The 27,063-nt window shown below is 47.8% G+C and overlaps 1 protein-coding gene across 1 annotated transcript in view; it reads right to left on the reverse strand.

Annotated features, from left to right (window-relative positions):
* Nucleotides 1–27,063, reverse strand: part of KSR2 (kinase suppressor of ras 2) — a 370,971-nt gene that overhangs the window by 75,943 nt on the left and 267,965 nt on the right. Inside the window, exons 6-8 of the mRNA XM_072953632.1 lie at nucleotides 19,679–19,748; nucleotides 16,517–16,600; nucleotides 1,548–1,615 (exon numbers count right to left, since the gene is read on the reverse strand). Coding sequence (XP_072809733.1) covers nucleotides 1,548–1,615; nucleotides 16,517–16,600; nucleotides 19,679–19,748 — 222 coding nt within the window. The remainder of the gene's footprint in view (nucleotides 1–1,547; nucleotides 1,616–16,516; nucleotides 16,601–19,678; nucleotides 19,749–27,063) is intronic.

Raw genomic sequence — 27,063 nt, forward strand, 5'->3', positions numbered from 1 at the left:
CAGCAATCTGCCTCTGCCTTTAGGTTTCCCTTGGGTTCGTTGGAGAACAGGGCAGACTCCCCTGAGCCTACACTGTCCTGTGCCCTGGAGAGCTGGGAGGGCTGCAGGAGGAGGATGAGGACTGGCAAGCTGTGTTCCCGAAAGTTGGCTCTAAGCTTCCATCCAATCTATCAATGGGTGGGGAAGTGGGTCGTGCGTGGCCGGGAGGGGGCCAGCAAGAATTTAAAAAATTTTAATCAGTTGCTAACATTTTAAAATAAGTATATGGCACATAAAACTATTTGGACTTTCTTTTCGAAACAGGAAAAATGCCACATCGCAGGGTCACGTGGCTGGAGCAGCCACCCTTTCCGGATGGTGCCTGGGCTCTCTCTCCACTTTGTGCGGCCCCCTGCGGCCAGCTTCTCTCATTTAGGGTGCTTGCTTGGCCCTGGCAGGTATCTGGGTTTGCATCCAGGGCAGTGCTCCTCGACTTTAAAGCACAGGGGAATCGCCTGCAGGTGTCATTTAAAACACAGATTTTGATTCAGCAGAACTGGAGTGGGGCCGAAGGTGGTGCGTTTCTAACAGGCTCCCAGGTGATTCCTGTGTTCCTGCTGGTCCGTGGACCACAGGCAGAATAGCAAGGGTCTGGACTAGCGATGTCCGGAGTGTTCTATGTCTGCACTGCCCAACATGGTAGCCACACGTGGCTACTGAGCCCCTGAAACATGGTTGCTGTGATGGAGTAATTACATTTTTAAAAATTTTTATTTCATTGCAATTAATCTAAATTTAAATAGACGTGGCTGGTAGCTACTGAACTGAACAGCAGAGGCCTAGAGAGTGCCCAGTGGATGAACTGCAGTGTGGATCATGGGGTCTGGGAATAATTATCCACAGGACAGGAATCAGGGGAACCATTTTGAAAGCTGGACTACAAGCCTTTCCAAGGAAGTGCCTCCTATTGAATCCTTGGCGGGCAGAGAAGGGCCTTTCCTTCCCATGAAATTGGTCTTGCTCTTGCACAGTGGAAGGCTGGTAGTGTCTCTCCCAGAGGTACCTCCCTGCCTTGACAGGTTGGCCCAGATACTCCCCGGGCCCCAGGAGATGGAACACAGGTGGCCCAAACCAACAGGCCCAAGCAAGACCCTCCCCGTGCCCACTTCTGCAGGGCCAACTGACTGAGTCTGAAAAGCACATAAGGGAAAAACACTCAGCCTGCACTCTGTTTAAGTAGGAAGGAAAAGGAATGGGGCTGGGGGAAAGAGAGAAGAGTAATAATTAGGAGAGAGGACAAGAATGAGAGAAAAAGACTTAGTTAGGGAAGGGGAGATGAATCTGGAGGCTAAAGTATCAGAGAGACCAGCACGAGGGCAAGGAATGGGGAGAACAGGAATTGGAGGTGGACTAAGGAGACAGATTTCAGGAAGAAGAGAGTCAGAGGGAAAGAAATGAGACAGGCAGGCATCATGGATCACGGGGTATCCAGAATTGACCATCTCAGATAGCCTGCAGGGGCCCCCAACCAACCCCTACCCAAAGGGCAGTAAGTGTTAAATACTTACCTCCTCGGTGGATGATCAGGAGATGACAGGGTGGGGCTTCTTTGGTGCATTTGTTGTGGCACTTTAACCTGAGAGAGAGAGAGAGATGGTAGGATGTTTGTATGGATGGATAAATGGATAGACAAATGGATAGGGGTGGATGGATGGTTGTTGGGTAGATGGATGGATGGATGGGTAAATGGATGGACAAATGGATAGGTGGGTGGGTGGATGATGTTTGGGTAGACAGATGCATGGATGAATGGATGGGGTGGATGGATGGATGAATGTGTGGGTGGATGGGATACCCCAGCTGTTCAGAGAGCTCTGGGTGCTATGGATAGCAAGATGGGAGGTGACATTGGGCAGCTACTGCAAAGGCATATTCTTGGCATCTAGGAAATGAATTCTGGAGAGAGTTTGCTACAATCTCATTCTCACAGGCTCACAGGTCAGTTGTGGTTAGTCCAAGAGCAGTAGCAACTGTTTCACCAACAGTGCCCACTTGGACTTCACACTTTGAAAGACATTTTCCCCCATCCATCTGTATTTATCATCATCATCCAATACTAATAATCATCTACTGTCTACTTGAAGACTCATTTCCCAACCATTGTACTGAACATTTTATGTAAGCTATGTCACTGGATGTTTATAACAACCTTACAAAATAGGTATTAGATTCTTCCCATTTTACAGATGGAAAAACTGAGATTAACTGACTTGTCCTGGCAGAAATCCCGGGTCAGTGACACCAGAGGTGGACTCATTTTTCTTAAAGGCTCAAGCTATAGGAGATAGCCAGCCAACCATTCCAATTAGGAAGAGACTGGAAACAGGTATTAGGTTTCAAAGGTACTACGTTTAAGAGTTTAGAGTAAAAGTGTCTTCCTTTGAGACAAGTCCAAGACATCATCTGGCTCTTCCCCATACCGTTGCCAGACTTCGAAGAGTACCATCACCTGGCTTGGTCCTTTTCTTTTGGTGTTTTACATCCACAGGGTGGATACGCACTGTGGCAGATACTATCAATGCTCCACCCACATCCTTTTGGATCCCCTTACAGTTTTGTGTGCACCAGATTATCTTCCAACAGCCAACGTCTTTGGCAGAAGGCCACCCTCAGCCAGCTTACGTGTTTAATATCAAAATACTCTACACAGAGAGGTGGGGATTTTGGATTTGCCCTCCACCCTCTTCCCTTGTAGGGATTTCACAGTTCTCTTTAACAGCATGGTGTGGAAGCCCACACAAGGACTTGACATTGACTCAATTATTCTAGCTCAGTGATTCTCAAAGTGGAGTCTCCAGGCCAGCAGAATCAGCACCACATGGGAACTTTTCAGAAACGCAACTTTCGGGGCCCCATCCCAGATCTGACGAATCAGAGACCCTGGAGCTGAGATGCAGTCATCTGTTTATTGAGCCCTCCTGGTGAGTCTGATAGGTAGGTGCAGAGGTATGAGAACCACTGCTCTAGCTGATTGTTTTGGAATGTCTGTGCACATTTCCCCAATATTTTATGGCCCTCACAGGGCCCTGAATTCCTCTCTGATATGGAGATGTTAGGCCTGGGGCTACCGGGGGTGCAGAGGGGAAGCCAGGAGGGACGTGGGCAGCATGAAAGAATCACATAGTGGGAGCGTCAATCCATCTCCAATTCTCCTTCGCTCCGATTGCATCAGGGGCTTCCTGTGCTAACAAGCAATTACATCTCTCGACCACGTGCTAACCCCAGCCCCAGGTTTGGACAGGCAACAGTATTCACGGGGAACTGAATAAATTCATTTTTTCCATTTGAAGGTCTATTTTTTTTCTGCTCGCCTGATATTCATGGCAAGTGAAGCTGATTTTCTATCCATGATTATAAGATATGTTTTCACCCTTAAACCAATTCATTTGAGTGAAAAAGGACACAAATGGTAAATAGATAAATGCAGGGCTGCTTCATAAATAAGACAAAATCATGACAGGGTGCTAAGTGGATGGCTGAGTTGGGCTGGAAAAAGTTGGCTGAGAGAGACAGTGTGAGAACTTCAAAAAGAGGCGGCAGCTCTTGTCACCCGAAGTCTAAGAGGGTTGAAAACGTCAGGAGGTACGATTGGTCATGAACATTGTAAAGACTGTATGACTCTGAAAGAAACAAGAGCTAAGATTTACGCATGCACCAGGCAATGGTCTCAGGGCTTTCCATCACTTATTTAACATTCATAACAACCCTAACAAGTAGGAACTTTTGTTACCCCCATTTTACAGAGTGAGAAACTGAGGCTCAACAAATTTGAATAACCTGCCCAAGGTCAAATAACTAGTAGTAGGTCCCGAGTCCAGCTCTAACTATGCCAGATTCTTCTTGCTTTACATCCTGGGGGTGGGGATGAGTCAGGGGAAGGCTCCTGGGGTCTGTAAGTGGCTGAGTCAAAATGTCTTTTTTTTTTTTTTTGAGCCTAAGATGTCACCATGCTCTCCCACTACAGAAGTCTGAATTCACAAGGTATTGGAAATTCCACGTTACTGCACCCAGCATCGTCTTTTCTTTTCTGAGGCCCCCAGATTCTCAAATCTATAGGGAAGGTCCCAGCCCCCGTGGAGATAACTAGCGTTACATCAAAACTCTGATGGGACGCTCTGCTGTGCGTGAAATCAGCCTTTAATTCATTCCACAAACACTTAACTGGGCCTGCTGGGCCCGCAACGGTCAGGCCAGATGAAGACCCTAGGTTTATAGGGAGGGTTAAAAAACACGAAAACAAACATCGGATGTCGCAGGTGTGATAAGATGGTGGAAAAAAATAATACAGGGAAACAGGATGGAGAGTGATGGGAGGGGGAGGGGAAAGGCTTAGGGGCAAGATCGAACCTGGTGGGTCCTGGGGTCAGAGGTTTAAGGTCAATGAGGCTGAAGTGAAGAGAACCAGAGTGCAGCGAAGGCTCGAGGAAGGGGAGGTGGGTGGAGCCCCAGGACATCTGTATTTGATTTACAAACACCGGAGGCCTTGGACGACTGTAACACGGTCGGACTGATGTTTGGGAAGCCCTGAGCTGGGGAGACTGCTGATGCCAAATGACAGCCGAACCAAGAAGTTTCTGCACTCTTTCCTGTTTGAAATGGCTCAACTCCACCCGGAAGCTTCCAGAAAGAGATTCTTCCCTTCTGCCGCCCCCACCTTGTCAAACGAGCCCAGCTGGACGGCTGACTAGCAGATGTGAAGCAGAGCGCTTCCTCTCGTGGGCAGCTCCACAAGCAGAGGGCGAGCAGCTTAACATAAGCTGCGGACCATGTCCGAACCAGGACCAGGGAGACGAGACCGCCAGTGACCTCGGCCAGTTTCCTGCCTGCCCGTGGCATTTTCCCCTCTGTGTCCAAGTGGCTTGTCTCTCCCACTAACGAAGCAGCCCTCCTCCACCTCTGGCCGAAGCGTGGGAGACGGAACGTCCATCCTTTCGGCCAGGGCAGCGCTGGGACTGGGAGCAGCACCACTGCTGGTGCAGGAGACCCAAGAGAACGCTCTCTGATGCCCAGACACTTCAACCCTGCACAGAGGTTCACGTGTCAAGGGCGAGAGTCCTCCCATCCAGGACCTGCTGATCGAGTTAGCAGGATCAGCTCAGTGATAAAACTGCACAGACCCTGGACGGGTGGGGATACAGGGCTCGAGGCCAGACTTTCGCACGATGCAGACATGATGCCCCACTTACGAAGAATCATTTTTCCAGCGGGGAGCACGCACGATTCCACCCAAATTAGACTTCTCCTTTTCACTGCCCATGAAAGAGAAGAACTACTAGCATGCGATTTATCGGTAGGCCAGGGCTAAAACACACCTGAGGGCTCACAGGGGATGCCAGGCGAACCTCAGACAGCTTGGAAATTTGGAAAGGGTTTATTTAAAACTCTCATTGAAAAGAGTTCATTTTTTTCAACTTCAAAGGCTGATAGGATAAGCCTCAGTTATCAAGAAAAGTTGCTTACGCGGGGTATCTCATTTTCCCAAGGAGCTGCTAGCCAAATGAGACATCCTCTCCGTTTGAAAATTCAATATGAGAATCTATCTTGAGGGCAGGATCTGGGTCTTCCTCATCTTTCAGCCACCTTTCCTACCCCGCTTTCAGTGCCTGGCGTGGTGGCTGGTGCGTCACACATGCTGAGATATTGGAGAGATGGAGGAGAGAGGAAGAGAGAAGGAAAAAGGAAGGGCCAGCAGAAGGGAATGCTACTGGTGTGAGGGTATTAATAGTCTCCATCGAAGCGGGGGGAGGGTACAGCTCAGTGGGAGCGCATGTACTTAGCATGCACGAGGTCTTGGGTTCAATCCCCAGTACCTCCATTAAAAAAAAGTCTCCAACAGATTTTTTAAAAATGATTTCTATTTCTTATAAATGGCATCCTCGCATTTTGTGAAACACAAAAATGTCCCTCTCTGCATTCCCTTCTTCTATCTGCCTGCCTTCCTCCCGATGTAGGGGTGGGAGACAGGGATGTGACCAGAAGCAAACTGGACTTACATGGATCTAGCCCGGGAACTGGGGGGGCACAAACGTCCCCTTTTATAAGCTGCTCTGCTGTCCCCTCAATGGATTTGTCACAGCCCCCAGCAGCCCCGTGGAGCGAACACAAGCCCCGAGACTGGCTGGGATCAGAACGCTAATCTTCCTGGAGGAGGGACCATCCAGACTCTTGCTGGTGGAGACAGTCACAACCATTTCAAATGGTCCATTGGGTGATTCTAACCGACTTAGGGAAAGCTTGCTCCAGGCAGCCCAAATCCCTGACTCTTGCTCTCGCCCCACTTCATAATCCACCTGAGAAGGCTCAGCCTTTCCTTACTGAGCGCAAATGGGACATTTTCAAAACCTGGCCCCTAACATCCAACTGAGGAGATGTAAAGCAAACACCATTGTGGGACCAGGCACGCTTACCTAACCCTGAACAACTCTGAACAAGAATCTGTTACACCCATTTTAAAGCTGAGAAGACTGAGCAGCTCAATCACACAGTTAGTAAGTGGCAGAGTCAGGATGACCATTCGTTCGTGCCTGCAAAAAACATCGCTGCCTTCCTCCTCTGTCAGGTGCCGTGCAAGGCACTGGGGGTGTACAATAAATCAGGGCAAGAATTGTTTCTTTAATCATCTATCTTGCAATCATCTACCAAGGAGTTCACTGTCCAGGTGGGGGTGTAAACCCATCTCTTGTCCTTTCAAATATGAACATCTTCCCACTCATCCCATCGCCTCAAAACTGCCTCCTAGAAACGATCCCATCTGGATTAGAACCAGGTTCTCAGAGCCTTGGGTTGGCAAGAACCACTTTCCCTCTAGAGGCTCCTTTTGAGATCCATTCCATCAACTAGTATTGACTGAGTACTCGCTCTGCGCCAAGCATGGTGCTCTCCCTGGACGTATAAACAGTGCACAAACCAGTCACAGCCCTACCTTCAAACAGTTTAAAGTCTGGCTGGAGAGGCAGGCAGGTAAAGAGACAGACACAACGTAGTATGTTATATGGAATGATCGGGACGGGCAGGGGATGGCACTTTGGATCTGAGGGGAGTCAAGGAAGGCTTCCTGGAGGAGGTGACAGCTGAGCTGAGCCCGGAAGAAAAAGGGGAGCTGGCAGAGGTGTGCAAGAAAGATTCAGGACAAAGCAATAGGGTGCATGAGTGGGCACGTGTCCTGCTGTGGGGGTTGATGGCACAATGAAGCTGGAGCTCTGGGCGTAAGGAAGGAAGTGATGAGAAGGACGGAAGGAGAGGTAAACAAGGATGGTGCAGGGTCTCATTGTGAGACTGGATTTTATCTTGACAGAGGGGGAACCAATGAAGGGTTTCAAACAGGGAGGTGAAGGCTGGATAAGCATTTTGGAAAGACCACTTCCCCTGGCCCCCAGCAGCAGATATTTACAACCACAGGTCAGCAAAGTTCCCCTCCTGCTTCTCCTTTCCACCCTCTGTCTCTGCTCGCCTCTCCCCGCATCACTGCATTAAGTGCCCCCTAAGGCTTCTTGCAAAATCGCTAAACGGAATCATTACCCTCTTTGTAGTGGGTTTGTTTCACTGACTACCTCAACCAAGCAGTGCTGTCTGATTTTGGTTCCCCTGTGGTCTCTCATTTGAGTCCATGCTTCTAGAAACATCTCCATATGCTCTCAGTGAAGGATCTCAAACACCCCTTCCCTCACTGCTGACAGCTCAGTGGGGTTGAGCTCTCTGGGCTCCAACTGAGTTAGAAATAAAAAGGCAACAGCAGAAATGAGCCAGGGAGGTGGGGAGTGTTAACATATAAATCAGAGGGAACGTTCCAGCAACAGAATGAAAAATGATCAGGAAAACCCCCAGAACTGTTCTCCCTGAAGAGGATACTGTAAGGAAGCTGCAGATTGATTACCCATTGGAGATGCCTTCCCCGACCCCCCTCAACTTCCCTGAGAAAAGAGAGCATGACCACAGAGTCCTCTTGGCTCCCAGCACCTGGGGGTGTCCGTCAGAACAGAGACCCATCTGACATCTTTCAATTTGAGAAGGGATGATGGGAGAGGGAAGCAGGTAGCGGAGGAAAAGACTGATGTCTCCGGTCCAGGGCCCAGGTGAGATCAGATTCTCATCTTCTGTTCTGCCCGTCTGATTCAGGGAGAAGTAGGGGCAGCCACTATGGGGGGCTGGTCCTTTGCCCACGTAAAGTGGTTAAGCCTCTGGGCTCTTGAATCAGAGGGATCAGTGGGTTTGAGGCATGGATCCACCAACAGCGAGACTTTGGGCCAACTATGTATTCCTGAGGGTCTCTGTTTTCTCATCTATAAAATGGGGATAACCATAGACCCCACCTTCCCTGGTTGTTGCGAGAATTAAATGAGATCACGCATGTAAAGTACTCAGTAAAATGTCTGGCACCCTCAGTAAGCCCTCAATACACGCTGTCATCATCACCATCTTCCTCCTCACCTCTAATCCCCACTTCAGCCGCCAGTAGAATTATCATCATGCCTCACATACAATTGTAATTGGACCCAAAGTTTTGCTTATAATAGGTAAAAATGCACAGAAGGGACCATTAATTCCCGCGATGATTATTGCAAACGCTGAAGTGTTTCTATTAATGGAAAAGTAAGTTCAGGCTTCAGGCTGGTGATCTCCGAAATGCACGCTCATAATTATATCCTGCCAATATCCTGCCTGTTGTACACATTCCTGAAGCTTCCAGGAACTTCACAGCAGCTGCAACACCAACTCATCATTTCCCCAGTTTTTCAAGAGCTGGGGAAATGAGTGCGCCCAGTGGCTCAAATCAACCACGGCTAACTTCACGCTTTTATCTCTTCGTCATCCATGGCTGGAGCAACGTTGCAAAAACAGTAAAATTTCAGATAAGACATTGTATTTTGATGCAAGGATACAGGCTAGGGGGATGTACAGGGCAAGAAGGGAATCAAAGAGTACATGGAATCCAAGTGAGAAGATCCAATAACAGAGCAAAACCAGATAAAGAAGTGCGTGGAAATGAGCGGAGTGACTGGTTCCGTGAAAAGAATTATGTGTAACACGTCCAGCCAGGCTCCCACAGGCAGGAGGGGAGGGGACCTGTGCACAGTGCATTAAAACACCAGAATACATTGGAAACTTTCTGCTGGTTTCCAAACATCACTCCTCACCTTTCCAGGGAAATGATTACAGGCCTCCTGCCTACAGCAGTGGGCAGTGACCTTAATTGGAGCCTGTGAAAGTTTCTACTAGCATAGACCTGCCTCGACCAACCTCGGTCACCCTGGGCATGGGACTTCAGTGCTCAACCCAGGAAAGTCCCAGGCAAACCGAGAAGTCGGATCACTCTATTGACCATTTGAGGAATGGCACTCTAATACTGGCATCTACAGCTGAATAATGGGTACACAGCCCCATTGGTTGGGAGTGAGGGATTTATTAAATGAAACAGCGGTTCTCCTCCAAGGGCAATTTTGCCCCCACCCTCCCCAGGGATGTTGGGCAATGTCCGGAGACATTTTTGACTGTCACAACTGAAAGTGGAGTTGGCGAGGAGTGGGGAGGGGGTGGCTACTGGCATCTAGTGAGTGGAGGCAATGCTTCTAAACAGCCTCACCCTCAAAAAAACTAAGCCATATCATCCTATACCATATGATCCTATGACTTACCATATGATCCAGCAATGCCACTCCTGGGCATGTATCTGGAGGGAACTCAAACTGGAAAAGATACATGCACCCCACTATTCATAGCAGCACTATATACAATAGCCAAGACACAGAAACAACCTAAATGTCTATCGACAGATGACTAGATAAAGAAGTTGTGGTGTATATATATATACAATGGAATACTACTCAGCCATAGAAAAGAATAAAATAATGCCATTTGCAGCAACAAGATGGATGTGGAGATCATCATTCTAAGTGAAATAAGCAAGAAAGAGAAAGAAAAAAGAAGACACTAATGAACTTATCTACAAAACAGAAACAGACTCGCAGACATAGTAAACAAACTTATGGTTACCAGGGAGAAAGCAGGTGGGAAGGGATAAAGTGGGAGTTCGAGATGTGCAAATACTAACTACTATATATAAAATAGATAAAAAATAAATTTCTTCTGGATAGCACAGGTAACTATATTCAATATCTTGTGATAACCTATAATGAAAAAGAATATGAAAACAAATATATGTATGTGTATGTATGACTGAAACATTATTCTGTACACCAGAAATTGACACATTGTAACTGACAATACTTCAATTAAAAATAGATAAATAAACACCCTTCAACACTCAGGATGGCTCCCACCACCGAGAATTATCTAGCTTAAAATGTCAATAGCGCCAAGGTTGAGAACCTCTGATGGAAGCCCTTTAACAGGTCTCCCAAGAAGTTGGGTGGTTCCGAAAATCCCCAAAGAAAAACGGAGAGTAGGAACTACGGAAAAGCAGGAAATGGGCTTACTTTTCTAGAACTTCGACCTTGCTTAAACCCATGGAGGTGATGTGGCGAGTATTTTTTCTTTTCATACTTCATATATTTTAATAGAGAATCCACTCCTGCAATGAAATAAACGCTGAACAACTTATTGAAAGATTCTGATTTGAAGTGCCCTAATCCAAGTCAAGACTGTGATTAGGGCACTCACATGTCTTCTCACATCGAAGGAACATATTAGCTTCCTGTGACATCAGAGAGGCTTAGTAACTTTCCCAGAGTCACACAGCTAGGAAGCGGCAAAGCCAGGAAACTGCCCCCTCTAACTCCAGAGTTTGGATCTTGTAGTTGCTTTGCTGTCTTAAGTTAAGTTCCCTAGAAGCAGATTCTGAGATGGGTCTACTTGCAAGTGATTTGTAAAAGGGAGTTTTCCAGAATATTCCTCAGCCAGATCGGAAATGGCAGAGGAGCTAAGCAAGGACATGGTTCCAGGAGACTCTAGTCTGATCCCGCAGAGGACTCTGGAGTGTGAACTGCACTGTAGAGTCCGTCTGCCTTGAGACAAGGAGCTGGCCTTTCGCACGCCTGTACAGGTTAGCCCCTGGCTCTGAGCCACCTGCGGTGGGGGGCTAACTCCCAGGCACCTCTGGGTGAGGAGCTGCCATCAGTCACCCAAGGGCAAGCTTCTGGAGAAGGTCTCAGGTATAAGCTGTTAGCATAGCACCCCAAAATAGGATCATTGGGACGTGAGCAGGACACCAAGACACGCATGGGCTAGCTAGGGCTGTGCCACTGATTTGATCATCCTGTCTTCAACGCAGAGGAGTGAGTACTCCGTGGTCCGAGAGGAAAGTAAGTCAAACATCTGCAGAGTATTCTCATATCCATACCCTACCCACCTCAGGCCCTAAGAGCAGGCGGCTCCGGGAACATCAGAAGTCCTGGCTTCTGCTCCCCGCGCTTCCACCCAGAGGAAGGGCCATCCCGTCACCACATTCTCCTCCCCCGGGGCCTTGTCCTCACAAGTGAGCCGCTCCAGCGTGAGGGGAGCTTCGGAGTCCAAGACTGCCTTCCCCGGCATGCGGCCGGATGGGCAGTGAGCGGAGCCCCACACGGGCCTGGGGCCCCGGGACACAGCAGCGTGAGTCACGGCAGCAGGACCGGTACTGCGGCTGCAAAGCCGGACTGATCTCCTCTCCACTCCGGTTCCTGCCTGCAAAGTGCGCTCAGACTCCTTTAAGTCCTGATCCAAGCTTTTGCTCATGCTGTTTCCTCAGCCCAGAACACTCACACTCCCTGCAAAGATGCAAAAACTGCAGGCAGGGTGGAGGGACTTCCAAGGAACCAGGCCTCAGCTGGGCAGAGGCCTGTGGAAGGACCCCGAGAAGGAGGAAGGATGCAGATAAGGCAGGACTGCGGCCCGGGAAATCCATCAGCATCTTACTTTTGCAAAAGCAAACTTCAGCCAGCTGAGTCCACAGTTATCAGACAATGTGTGGATTGTGCTGACGATCCAGCCACTTAGAACTAAACTCCATTCCGTGCCCATGAACTTATTAGATGAAGACGCCTCATTTTAGATAACTGCAAATTGCTTTCTGAGCATAATTTCCTATTAGTTCATTAATCTCTCTATTCAGAATGCCGACAAGACAGCTGATGATAATTCCGGAGGAAGTGGGCACTGAACCAAAGCAGGAGGGAAAGGGACTAGACATTCAGAAGTATCCTGGCTTACTGGGTGGAGGGTACCCCAAAATTAATTCAGTCAGTGACAGCATGAGCTCTCATTTATTAAGCTCTTATAATGGGCCAGGTACTAGGCTAAGCATTTTCCCTTATTTAATCTCAGTTGTTGTTTTTTTTTTAAAACAATCTAGTAAGGTGAATATTATTTTCTTCTTTCCATAGAGGGAGAAACTGAGGCTCAGAAATAATCAAAGTGTTAGTGGCACAGTCAGGATTTAAATGTGTGTGTGTGTGTGTGTGTGTGTGTGTGTGTGTGAGACCTACAGCCTGGGTTCCTAATCACACCTTATCTTTTTGACTCAGCACATAAATATTTACTGGATGAATTTACTGGAGGACCGAGGATGAAAAAGATTCACGTCTACAAAGCGAGGTCAAGGGATGTAACCGCAGAAGAGCCTGAAAAATAATCAGCAAAGATGGACCAACCTTTAAAAGAAAAAAAACAAAAAACAAAAAAACTTACACGCTGAAACGTCAGGCTGGAAAATAAAGTCTGATTTTGTCGAACTGCTGCTTTTATGTAGAGCAGTGGTTCTCACACTGTGGTCCCAGGACCAGCGGCAATCAGCATCACCTGGGAACTTGTGAGAGATGCAAATTCTGGGGCCCCACCTGAGACATGCTGAATTGGAGACTCCAGCCAGAGGGGGCGGGGGTTCAGGAATCTCGTGTTTTAATACACCTTCCAGGGGATTCTGATACACACTCACATTTGAGACCCATAATCTAGAAAAATAAAATCAGCTCTGCAAGGGAATTTGGAGCTGTTAAGAGTAGTGTTTCTCAAACTGAATGTGCACAAGAATCACCAGGACCATCTTAACATGCAGATTCTGCTGCAGCAGGTCTGGGATGGAGCTGAGAGTCTGCCTCTCTGACCGGCTCCCACGTGACACTGATGCTGCCGGTCCAGGGACCACACACTGAGTACCATGGGTCAAAGCCAACCTCTGTCACGCAGGGAGTTTCTGTCAGTAACAGAACCAGAACTGCTCTAGGCTAAGAAAAAAAAAAAAAAGGAAACAAAGAAAAGGAAAAAGAATCATTGCCTTTGCGACAGATTCAAACCCAAGCCTCTGGAAAGGACCTGCATCACACACTATTTTTTTCCCTCAAAGTTCTCACTCAGGTATAAGACCTTTCCTGAGCACTTTAATGAAAATTGCAGCCCCTTCCCTGGCCCTGTCTCCCTCCTCCGCTTCATTCTTCAACTTAGTACTTAAGCACCATCTGAACAGATGACCTATTTTAGTGATTTACTCTGCTTACTGTCTGTCCCCCCATCCCCATCCCCCACCAGCATGTAAGTTCCATGAGGGCAGGGATTCTGTCTGTTTCACTCAGCGTGATTTCCCCCGTGTCTAGAACAGTGCCTGGCGCTTTGGACGTGCTCAACAAATGTGAGTCGAGTAAATGAACAAACAGTTCTGCCCATTTTTTCTAAGAAGCTCCCCCTCCATCCTCCGTGCTGCCTCTCTGAAACTTCACCTGTTCCTGCTTTTATGCACACACTGCAGTCTTACTGAAACTCACTTCCCTCCAGGTGTGTCTTCCCCTATACTCCTTGACAATGGGGTCTGCGTGTTACCTTTTTCTTTCATCTGACCCTCCCTCCAAAATTTTGCCCGTCTTTGAAAACACATATAAACAGTCATGTGTCCTCACTGTAACTAATGCGAAACCCGCAGAATTTCATTCATGGAAGAGTAAGGTCAAACTTCAGCTGTTGGTATCGGTAATGCACAGTTATAGTCACGTACTAGAGGACGCGCTAAACCCTGCTGCTGTTACACAAGGACAATGTCCAAATTCCTGAAGCGTGCCGGAACTCCGTAGCAGCTACAGACTGCTTTTACCTTTCCGGCAATTTTTCTAAGGGCTGAAATCAGATCCATCCATGACTTGGTTTGAATTCTGCCTCCTAGAATTCCAGAAGCCATTTTTGCACAAGGTGGAGAGGTGAGAAACGGTCTTTGAGAAAACGTTGCCATCTGGGGCAGGGACATTTCACCGACTCCTTTCAGCAGCCCCTGTGCGGGGCGCTAACATCAGGCCCACTTTGCAGGTCAGGAAACTGAGCCCAGGGATGACGGGTCCCTTGCTCAAGCTCACATAGGCAGTTCAGCAATGGAGCTGGGACTCCAACTCAGTTCTGGCTACTCTCAAAACCTGTTTCTTGCAGCCACCTCTCCCCTCCAGGTCCCTGTCCCTCCCCCAGCCCTTGGCAGGGTCTGAGGCCTTGCTCAAGACTTCCAGAACAGAGAGCAGGAATGAAGGCTACCTCTGACTTCTGCCTCGAGCGCTGAAAATTAAAACGGCTCAGGAAGCGTTCAGCCTCACTGACTCCTGGCTGCGTCCCTGTCACCTAATTACCTGACTTCAAAGCCTCCGCTCGGCAGGTTTGAGGATATGAGAGCCGCCGTTTCCCCTCAGAACACGGGGTGACTGCACACCAGTGAGGCAAGCCCCCGGAGCATCTGGGTAACGGGGAAATGAGACAGAACTTCAAGTTGGACCCGAGGGCCCGGCTTGGTGCGTCTCAAAGTCAGAAAGACCAGGGGCTGCCATTCTGAGGACTCACCTGAGAGCCTGAGTCTATAAAGGACCAAGGTGGGGACGTGAGCTCCAAACACTAATGCTGGGTAATCACTGCCCAGCCCCCATCTTGTGCCATGAAGCTTAAGGGTCCTCAGGGGCTGGACCTAATTAATCCTTCCCACAACTCCAGGAGGGAAGGGCTCCCAGCCTTGCCGTATTACTGAAACATCCAGGCTGCGGGGAGAGTAAGAACGTGCCCCTACCGGTACCCTCCTCCATCACGGGGCAGGGATGTGGGGAGGCCTGGAGGAGCCCAAATGAGAGCTCCCAGCCTGGGCTGGACAAGGAAGAGCAAGGCTAGACGGGAAAGAAGGGCTCCTCCAATTTTTCTAACTAAGTGGCTTTTATAAAGCAATCAGATGAGCATTCATTCATAACCCCAAGATACAGCTGAATGCTATTGACTATTTTACAGTAATTGGACCAAAGAGGGCATTTAATACAAGTTTACGGAAAGAAAGAGGATGGCTAGACAGAAAGGCATTTATGACCTTTGACAGAAGACAGAGCTCTAAGCCTGGCACCAGGCTGTGTCCTTTACTGCCGATTTTCTCAAGGCTCACCACCACATTGGGCAGGAATGATAGTTATTCCTTTCCTGCAGATGACAAGACGAGCAACAGACATGTGAGGGGACTCGCCCGAGGTCACCGGGCTAGAAGTGGCAGGACCAGGATGTATGTGCATCTCAGTTTGACTCCGGGGCCCAGGCTGGGCATCAGGGTTTCCCTGCATCCCTCTCTGTTGCCAGTCGTGACCTGGGTCCATGACCTGGGTGGACGTCAGGGGAAGGCGGGGACTTGTCTGGTCTCGTCTTCTCACTGCCTTCAAGACCGACATGATGCCACAGAAAGGACAGGAGTTAGGGGGCCAGAGTCTAAGTCCTGACTGCCACTTCCTAGCTATGTGACCTCAGGCAGGTGACTTATCCTTGTTGGGACTCAGCTTTCACATCTGTAAAATGGAAAGAATCAGAACACATTCCTCCACTCCCCAGAGAAGCCCCACAAGAAGAAAAAATAAAAGAGAAAAGGCCTTTGCAAACTCTAACTCAGGGATCAGTCAAAGCCAGCCGCAGCACATTTTTTGTAAAAAAAAAAAAATTTGTTTTAAAGATTTTATTGGAATAAATAAATTCTGTCATGCTCGTTTATTTATATATTGTCTATGGCTGCTTTTGCGCCACATAGCAGGGTTGAATGGTTGTAACAGAGACCTCACGGCCCTGTAAAGCCTAAAATATTTACTATCTGGTCAACTAGAGAAAAAGCTTGCCAACCCCGATCTCAGATGCTGTGAAAATGCCAGTTCCCTCTGTGCCTCCATGGACAGCATTATGCATTTCCAGCATCACCCATTAGCACTGGTTCTTCTTCACAGCTGTCCTCCTCAACCCCTTACCCGAGGGTAGAGGTTCATTTAAGACCTATTTCTGGAAAATACATATATATATATATATATATACACACACACACACACACACATATATATATATATACACATATATAACTGAATCACTATGCGCTACACCAGAAATTAACCCAACATTGTAAACTGACTATACTTCAATTAAAAAAAAAAAAAGACCTACTTCTGAAACATAGAGCAAGCCACTCTCCTGAGGGTCAAGAAACCAAAGTCCCATAAACTATTTCAGAGACCGGGATGGCTCCTGCTGACACCAGGCACCATGAAAAGGTGTCTCCAGGAATAGCACTTACTTGCAGTTTTTACACTTGAGGCCGAAAAGCATCCCCTTCCCACAGACTGTGCACGTCTGAGACATCCAGTACTTCGTGGAAAACCTGTGGGAAAGAGACAGAAAGTGTTCGAGGCCAAGGTGATGGTGACTGACCTATCTCTAGAAGGATGACCACATGAGCCCTGGATTCCAGCCCCGCTTCTTCCAAGATAGGTGACTCAGTTGAATTGCTTAAACCAATGGAGCCTCAGTCTCCTTATCTGTAAAGTGGGGCTAAAAACAGCATTGACCTCATAGGTTGTTCAGAGGATTAAACAAGGTCATCCATATCAAGGGCTTCATGCAGCACCTGGCACACAAGAAGAAGTCACTGAATTGGCTTGTGGCTGTATTATTACCCAAACATTCACAACAGTCATTCAGTCATTCAGCAAACATTGCCTGGTGGCCTATTGCACCAGGTTCAGTTCTAGGACAGAGAAATGGATGGGGTTGGAACTATCCTCGGAGAACCACAAAGCAAGATGCCTCCCACCCCGGGGTCTGTTCCCCATCACTGCTAGTTACATCACCTGGAGAGCTTCAAGAGGGTGTGCCCCCCAAAAAGTGGAGACCCCAAACTTTAGCAGGAGAAAAGAGGTCCCTAAAATGAAAGCCCTTTTCAGACCATCAGCTCATCTTCCTCCCCAGCCACCACCACTTGCTGCAAACATAAGGCAGTTTAGAGGTTTCTGATATACAGCTAGAAACCAGCAGGAACAGAGATACATTAGATTAACTTCTGGGCCCCCTGCTGCTGCCAGGGTGCTGTCTTCCCCAGGAGAAATCCGGCAGCAGCAGGGCTGGACCCAAGAAAAGTATGGAAGGTTGCCAGGTCACAGTTAATTTTCATTTTCAATTTTTGTCACCTTCAGCAGGAGTTGTATCTAATCTCCACTGCCTCACAGTGTCAAAATGAAAATTGGAAGTGATTATGTAACTCGGTGCTTGAGAATTTTGAGGGCAAGTCTGTATCCCTCTGCTGTACCATCTTGCCTGATTTGGGTCAGTCACTCTCCAAACAGAATGAGCTGCAGCTCAAAGCCTCCATATCTAAGCAAATAGCAATATTCTGAACAGAGATTTCTTGGGGCCAAGAAAATTCCCTTCCCAGTTTTAGACTAGGGGTTGGTTAAGCCCCTTTCTGTCCCTTCAGCAGGGCCAGTGAGTTTGGCAGGACATATTCTGCAGGATTTGGCAGCTCTAGGGAATGGCGAATGGGCTCACGTTCCACCCACCGGCCAGCAGTGTGGGAACTAAGCAGGCAACACCAGTGGCAGGTGGGAGTTCCCTCTCTTTTCCGGTCCTCCCCCATCCTTGGGATCAGCAATCCCTATTCCTAAGCTGTGGTTGAGGTGGCTCTGAGGACAGCGGATGGTAGTGAGATTTTCATTTCATTTTTTCACCAGGGCTGGGGATGTATCCAGGTCTCTCCCTCCTGGCATGGAGCCCAGGGAGAAACACAAGGTGAGACTAGAGAGTAACAGGGCATCCGAAGTGCCAGCTCCTGGAAAATGTTCCCGATGCTAAAGATCATTAGATCGTTTTCCTCCTCGGGGCATCAGCATTTGAATCTGAGGTACCACCAGGTCTAACGTTAGGGTACTTGAGTCTGCTGGTGGGGCTGAGTCAGGGTTGTGGCCAATCCAAGGGTGGAGGTGAACCAGGGGTGTGGCCAACCCAGGGGTGGAGCTGAGCCAGGGTTGTGGCCAATCCAGGGGTGGAGGTGAACCAGGGGTGTGGCCAAGCCAGGGGTGGAGCTGAGCCAGAGGTGTGGCCAATCCAGGGGTGGAGCCGAGCCAGGGGTGTGGCCAATCCAGGGGTGGAGCTGAGCCAGGGGTGTGGCCTATCCAGGGGTGGATCCAGCCAGGGGGCAGTGTGTAAGCAAATCAAAAAAAAGGCCCTTCTTTTTGATGCTTTTCGCTGTTTCTCACCGCCTGACCACTGATGAGTCTATCGCGTATTTCTCATGGCTTCCTCCACCGTTTTTTCATGTGAGTCTTAACAACTATCCTGTCAACAGAAATCTGTTGACGAGAGGCCATTCCGGGAGAGTGTGCCCATTCCTGCCTCACCCCGGGTTATGGTGACGTGTCTGCCCCTGGTTTGGCCCCGCCGTTATAGCCCTGATCCTCCGGTGCTGTCATGGTCTGTTAACCATCTGTCCCTCCATTAGACCATGAGCTCCCCAAGGGTGAAAGCCTTAGGGCGTGCTCAGTGCTGCAGCCCTGGTACAGATATCTCTATAAATACTAGTGGAAAGAAACCATGAATGAGTGAACTCTCAGCTGGTCACAGGGACCTCAGTGCAAAGAAAGCTCTCAGCAGCAGTGTCAAAAGATCATAAAGTGCTGGTCTTAATTAGCTTGTAGAGCCGTCACTTAACCATCCAGGGCCTCAGTTTCCCTATCTGTCAAATGGATGTGACCACACTTGTGCTACCTACCCCACCGAGGGTGTGAACAGATTGCGAGGCTAATGAGATAAAATATGGAAAGTTAAATCTGGAAAGTTAATTTCTTATAAGGGCTGACTTAGTAGACAGAAATCTCCCTCCTGAAAAGGGCAGGGATACCCCTGGAGAGGTTGCCCCGTGCACCCAACAGGGCTGGAGCCCTGGGCTGACCAGAAAGTGAGCATCTGAGTTCAGCCTGCAATCTTGTGTCTTCTCGGGGGGGGGGGAGACCCAAAATTAGAACAAGCATTGGTCTTAATATTGATACCATTTATTGAGTGGTTATTATGTGCCAAGCCCTTTTCTTAGCACGTTAATATATTATTTCATTTAATCCTCACAACCACCCTAGGAGTAGGCAGAATTATCTGATGAGAAAATGGAGCCTCAGAGAGGTTAAGTAACTTCCTCAAGGTTGCAAAGCTTTACTAGCTGGGATTGGAATACAAGTCAGTCTGACTCCAAAGCCCTGGCTTTTAACCGCTATGTGTTATTTTACAAGAGCCAGGTTAATAAGACGCAGACGTCACAGTCCCCTGCCACATCAAGGTTCAGCCTGGCAGAGGAGAAAAGAGCCTGGTGATGGAGGAGCTGGGGCAACCCAGCCCATACCCACCCTGAGGCCAGAGCCCCCAGCCCTCACCGTGCTGGGAGGTGGGCCCCAGTGCACACAGAAATCCAGCCTACCTGTGCTTGATGGAGTTGCCAAGGTCTCTGCGAGGGATCTGCGGGGACCATCGCGGTACTGACAGTGTGTCTGCAGGGAGAGAAGAGAAGAGGAGAAGACCTCGTTAGGCAGAGAATCAGAGGCGGGGCTGGGCTCCCACCAAGCCGAGGAAGGAAGAGGGAGGTTCGCCAGCCTCAGGAAGGACACTGGCCATCATCATTTGTTAAACCAAAGCCAACTGGAACACTGGTTTAGCTTGTGTTACCTCAACTTATGCAAGATCTCTTGGGTGGGGCTTCCAGGCAGTGCCTTGAAGGAAACCAGTTGTGGGGAGAATAAAATTGAGCGTGGCTTCCATTTACTGAGTGCTTACTGTGTGCCAGGCATGGGCTGTGTGACTCACATGCCTTTGCTCGCTACAGCCTAAGACAACTCTAGGGTTAGGGGTTGTAAGCATCCCAGCCTGACAGATGAGGAAACTGAGGCTTGGAGAGAAGTCATTTGCTCAAGGTCACATACCTGATAAGACTGCACAGCAGCTGCAAATCCAGGCTTAAGGGACTTATAAATGCCTACAAAGTGTGAACTCTGTAGATTCCAAATGCTGGTCATTCAAGTACCACTTCCCTAATTTTTGTTGTGCCCCTGTACAACCCATGAAATTAATTCCTTAATATTTTAATTTGACTTATTTTGGTTTACTTGTTTAAATACATTTATTTTCAAAGCAAACTCTATATGGAAAACCATTACCACTTTCTGTATATTATAAGTAACTATTTAAAATAATCTAACCATGTACCATGTAAACTCATGCTAGAATAAGTGGATGGGTTGATGAATGGATGGATGAGTGGATGGATGAATGGATAGATGGATGGATAGATGGATTGGTAGGTGGGTGGATGGGTGGGTGAGTGAATGGATGGATGGATGAATGGATGGATGGATAGATGAATGTTTGCGTAGGTGGGTGGATGGACAGAAGAGTCAGTAGATGGACAGGTGGGGAGGTGGGTGGATGGATTGGTAGGTGGGTGGGTGGGTGGATGGATGGATGGATGAATGTTTGGATAGATGGGTGGATAGATGGTTGGATAAGTGGGTGAATGGACAAATGGGCTGCCAGATGGACAGGTGGGGAGGTGGGTGGCTGGATTATTAGGTGGGTGGGTGGATGTATGGATGGATAGATAGATGGACAGATAAGTTGATGGATGAATGAGAATGAGGAAGGAACAATAAATCACACAGACATCAGACTGGGTGCTTGTTCCCATCTAGTCTTTTCTTTTACGCCTTAGGCTACATCCTAGTGGCCTACACAATCACTCCACCACTGACTGAGTTGCAGGATTCCTTCCACAGCCTCTAGGCACCAGCCTCCACCTTCGCTCCACTGCCCGGTTGCCTGCATTCACCCTCCTCGCAGACTTGGCAGGCCCCAGAGAGGTGTGAAACAACAGCAGAAATGAACTAGAGCTGTCTGTGAAACCTTCACCAGCTGGGGGAGAGAAGAAGGAAGTGGCTGACCCACACGCCAGCTCTCATTTCTCAGACCAGATGGATGGAGCCAGCTCCCTGTTTTCAGAGCTGCAAATGCACGCCTCATCTTTCACAGCAATTGTGATGGCATGGCACACTCATCGTGGAGCTGGGCATGTCTGAACCGATCAGGGAGCATTTAACTCCAAACTATTCACTCCTCTCTCCGGTCCAATAACACTGTCGACAGCCATCTGAAAGCTGTTTCCAGAAACCCCAATTCTGCCCTTATAAAGCTGGGATCATTTCTGGGAGAACTAATGATTTCCCCAACCCCAAAGGACAGAGAAAACTCAAGAGGGGGACAGCATGACATATCAATCAGAATCATAGCCAGTGGAATTTCCTCTAGGTTAACTAAAAACTAACTGTCATCAACTCCAAGCCCATTTTATTACTTATTTCGGCTTCTGAGAGAAACAAAAAAGACAAGAAAGAAAAACAATTTAAAAAGAGAGAAAAAGAGAGCATTTTTTCCCCATTCCTACCTCCTTCAGGGACTGAAGTCAGATTTGGGAGGAAGAATGCTTCCTGTTAACTCCTTAAAATGCTTTCCCCAGCGCCAGGGATGTGTAGAGGTGTAATGCTTGTGCTAGACAGGAAGGGTTAGCACAGATACACAGCCTCCTCATGGGGAGTCTACAAAACCAGATGTGCCAGATAGGTTTCATCTCTTGGGACATTAGTAGTGGCTGTCTAGAAAGGTGTGTTGAGAAGGATTCTGAAGCTCAATATGAAAGAGCACTGAGATCGATTAGTAATGTCTGCCACAGGTGGAGAATAAGGTAGTACCAACAAGTCTGCATGTATTTGCCACTCCTACAAGGACAGGGACCACACCTTAATCTTTGCATCACTGCCTCATAGCATTGCAAGCACCTGGGATGAAATAAGTATGTAATACATGTTTGCTGAATCCAAGATTATTATAATAGGAACAGTGAATTTATTGACCACTCAGTATGTGTTAGGCATTATTCTGTGCAGTTTATACCTGGAAGCTACACCTCTACGCAGTTGGTGTTCTCATTACCACTGCACAAAGGAAGACACAGGGGCTCAGAGAGGTGCAGTGACTTGCTAAATGTCACACAGCCAGACACCAGTAGAACCTCAAGGAGTAACTCTGTAATTGTTCACAAGTCTTCCCAAAGCACCGACATCAGCATTTTCAATCTGGGGTGCTTTTGCACCAGGGAACATTTGGCCATGTTTGGAGATATTGCCAAGTAACTGGGGAGGGAGTGGGAGAGGTTCCTGTCATCTAATGTGTAGAGACTAGGGAGGTTGCTCAAAATCCTACAATGCACAGGACAGACCCCCACATCGAAGTGCCAACCAGACCCAAACGTTAATAGCGCCAACGCTGAGAAACCCTGATCTAGATGTTTTTCACTTCTCCGGCTATCTCCCCATCCCCACCGCCCGCAAAAACAAAACAAAACAAAACAAAACAAAAACCCAAGATGGTACTTCTGAAGCTCAACTTGGCAGAGAACAAATCCTCTTTTATTATAAGCACATCTCACTGTTAGATTCATACCCTAGTTATTCTGTTATTCTCAATTACAGCACCTTCTCAAAAAAGTAGATGTAATTAAGTTTAGTCGTTTGGTTTCATTTCCCAGTATCTGGTTGAAGGGGTGAATTTCTGTCAATTACATTCAGCGGCTGTGGCATCATTAGTTTCAAGCAATAATAACCTCCACACCGCTGCGTCCGTGGGTGTGCAGATTTGAACTCTGAGATCCTGCCTTCACTTTCTTCATTTGGATTTCATTAAACTTGCCAATGCAAGCCTTAAAGCAAAGGAAAACTGTTGAAAAGGAAAAAAATCTGTGAAAATTCAAACCTTATCATAACAGAGAAGGCAAACAGCATTTACAGCAATTAAACTGATACAGAAACTTCTGTTTAACAATCAAAGCGCCTATTAAGATGTCTCCACAGCTGAACAAAAGCTTCTTTCCTACTCTAATTTTCTGATAGCAAGCCATGCAGACACCGAGGCAGAACGGTAACCATCTCTGGTACCTCTGTCCCAGGGCAGAATAATAGATATTTCTTCCCAGATACTTTCATTTGCAGTGCATGGAAAGGGAAAGGGTTGGAGGGAAGGAAGGCTTTTTCCTCCCTCCACTAGATCCCACTGTTGATGCCGTCTCAAAAGTGCCTCTGTATAGAAGGGGAGAAACCAGGAGGCTTGGTCTTTGAACTCACCTTGGTAGCGAGATGGACAAACCGAAGCCACGATAGAAGAAACCAACATTAATGAAGCATTGCATTAGGTAGAGCTTTAAAATGAAAAACCCAGGCTCTTATCTGGTGAATCTGAACTTAGTTTAATAGAGGAGTCAGGCATGGGAAAAATACTTAAAAACACTGAACAGAGACATCACATGAAAATAGGTAATGATAAAGCAAAGGAAAAGGAGGAAAGAAATAAGAATAATGATAATAAGAAAATGAGAAATAAGAAAAATAATAGATATGCTTTGTGTGGAGTGTTACCATGTGCTGGCACTATTGCCAAGTAAGCTGTTTACATATCTCATTTGACCCAAATACTGCATATATATATATATGCATGTGATGCATTAGCTGTTATCATCAGTGCCACTTCACCACCAAGGAAATCAAGAGGTTATTAGCCCAAGGTCACACAGCAAGTAAAGGCCAGGACTAAGTTTTCATAAAAAATTCAGATCACATAGCTGGGACTCAGTAAACAATAGCCAATTTTATCCCCATTTCACAGACAGGAATACTGAGACTTATAAGCAATAAGCAAATAAGTGACTGAGTTGGGATTTGAACCATAGACAGGAACAAACTGGATGCTTCTAGTTCAGACTGCCCTCCAGACACACGGAGTTCAACCCACCCCTCTCTACTGTCCATGCCTCCTACCTCCGCCTGGGAAAAGCAAAAGAAATACTGAGCACTGGCCTTTTTAAACTCAGAAAAGGGTTGCAGAGACTTGGAAAGTGATGTTATAGTATGTTGTTTATTCCTTCCATCATTCATGCAGTGACTCAATGAACATTTTGTTGAAGATGCCTATCCTCCACCCCCAAAGACGGCCACTTCCTTAATCCTGGGACCCGTAAGTCAAGTATGCTACCTAACAGGAAAAAAGAGAGTTTGCAGGTGTGATTAAGTTAAGGCTCTTGAGATGGGAGATTACTCTGGGTTATCCTGGTGGGCCTGATATAATCGTAAGTACAAGGAGGAAGCAGGAGGGTTAGAGTCAGAAGATGTGACGGCTGCTGGCTCTGGGAATGGAAAGGGGCCAAGTGCCAAGGAATGCGGTGACCTCGGGAACCAGAAAAGGCAAAAGAACAGGTTCTCTGCTAGAGCCTCCAGAAGGAAGGAGCCCTGCCGACACCTTAACTTTAGTCTTGAGACTGATTTGGACTCCTGACCTCCAGAACTGTAAGATAATACATTTACGTTCTTGTGAGCCACTGCGTTTTGGTAATTTGTTACAGCAGCCACAGGAAACTGATACAGCACCACCGCATGCCAGGTCCAGAACCGGGGGTGGGTATGGTGGAAACAGCGTAGTCAGGTTTTCTGGGCCTAGAGTCTACAGGGAAGGTCAGACTGTGATGCGTTGCATGAAGGAAATAAAATAGGACTTCGGAGGTTTGCGTTAAGGTGATGGAAACCCTCAAGTACATTAGAACAGAGGCAGGATGCTATGCAGGGTCTTACACATTGAGGAGCTCCCTCTGGCGGCGGAGTGGAGAATAGCCCACTAGACTGTGACAAAACCAGGAGCGCCCCACCCGCACCGCAGCCCCTCATCCTCTAACTCCCCACCCGTGCTGGGGTCCAAAGCATCAGCCCTGAGCCTTACAAGGCTATTCATCTCCCAGGCCAGGCCTTTCCCACTTGAGCTGTCCTATCATGATCCCACCTGAAGCCCCCAATAAAAAATCCGTACCCCCGAGTAATCAGACCACTGCCTGGCACGGGAGCAACGCCTTCTTATTTACGGTAAGGATCCCAAGTCGGGCTACACCTCTTGGCGCCATTTCTTCATTTAATCCAAACAACACTACCAGGTTGTATCCCTAGTTTAGAGAGAAAGTCCTAGAGCTGGTATTTGGTGGACTTTAGAGTTGAACCCAGTTGCTTATATAACTAAAGCCTTGCTGTTCCCCCGCGACGTCATCCTGCCTTCCTATACCATGTCTCCTTCTGAGACAAGCGTAAAAATTATTGTTCCAATCATGCGGTCCTAGAGTTGGAAAGGATCAGAAGAAACTGGCTGTTGCAGTCTCTGAGTCTCTAAAGTCTCTCCGATAGGGAGAGGAGCTCTTCCATCCTTACACGTTTCCATGGAGACAGAGACCGCTGAGCACGTAATACTATCAATAATAACAAATAACATTTATTGAGTATCTACCATACGGCAGGGCTCAGATTAAGTGCTTTAGACGTATTGTATTATTTAATGTCCTAACTCCATTTGAGGCGGGAGAGCCAGGGTTCGTGCCAGGACAGTCATACCTCAGAGCTTAACCTCAGAGATGCCACAAATAATAAGGAAAGTCCAAGCTGCCCTTTAACTTCCTGCCTGGGGACACAACAGACGGACTGAGAACTTAACGATGGTGCTGCATTCAAATCGAGTAGCAAATTCTTTGGGCTCCAAGATCCCTGAAACTAATAAAGCTTAGAGCGTTACACTTTTCTTTTGGGGCCATAGGCCAGTCACCAGCTAAAATCCCACTGATTCATCCAAGGTGCCAATTGATCCTTGACTAAAGCTGTTCACGACATTATTCACATAGTGGGGCATGACTCTGTTTGCTTTAATATCCAGTTCAAATACATCAGATCTAGAAGTGTCTTAATCATGCGTTCTCTCTAAAGGTTATAGCTTCGTGGTGCTTCATGGCCAAATGGAGTTTCTTTGTGTGGATGGATGTCGTAAGACCACTTCAACCCACTTCTCAGGATCCAAATTTCATCCTCTGGGGGCCATGAGCACTCTGGAGGCGTCGGGGAGACAACTTAGCACTGGTGAGCGTGTGGATGAGAGTGAGAGTCTGGGTGGCCATGTCATGCGGGGAAGGAAGAAGGCAGAAGAGACAGGCAGTGTTAAAGAGATGCTGGAGTGAGCAAAGCTTGTGCTTCTTAATCCTGATGGAAGAGACCCCTCAGAGGAGACTCTTAGGGGTCCCCATGGCACTGAGGCAAAACGAAGGGCAACGGTGACGCCACCTGCCTAGAAACAGGAGGAGTGCAGGAATGGCAGTATTAGGGTCAAACCTGGGGTTTAAACTAGCTACAAGGCCTTGAGCGTAGACCTCCTTTGGAGACAGAGCAGCACACTTCATTTCTGAATGGGAAGGGCCTCCAGGCCTTCGATGTGCCCAGCGGAGCGTGGGACCTCAAAGTGAGTAGACCTTCAAAGTGCTCAAACATCAGCCCTGCCACTTACAAGCTATGAGACCCTGGGCACTGTCACCTGAGTCTAAGTTTTGTCTCTTGTAAAAAGGGGATCACACTATCTCCCTCATAGAATTGTTAGGAGGATGAAGCAGGGTAATGTAATTGGACCAGGGCTCAGCCCAGTGCCTGACATATGGTTATTATTCTTGTTTCTGTCATTGTCATCATCACTCTGCTTCTAGAATTCACACACCAGTCAGAACAGGACAAAGCTCCCCCAGGGACTATGATTTAGAGCAGGGGCTGGCAAACTATGACCCTCAGGCCAAATCTGGCCCATCACATGTTTTTGTAAACAAAGTGTGATTGGTGTGTGGCCACGCCCACTCATTTACATATCGCCTGTGACTGCTTCTGCACTATACAGAGCTGAGTGACTGTGACAGTGACAACA

Source organism: Vicugna pacos, chromosome 32, assembly GCF_048564905.1.
Source record: "Vicugna pacos chromosome 32, VicPac4, whole genome shotgun sequence".
Classification (NCBI taxonomy): domain Eukaryota; kingdom Metazoa; phylum Chordata; class Mammalia; order Artiodactyla; family Camelidae; genus Vicugna; species Vicugna pacos.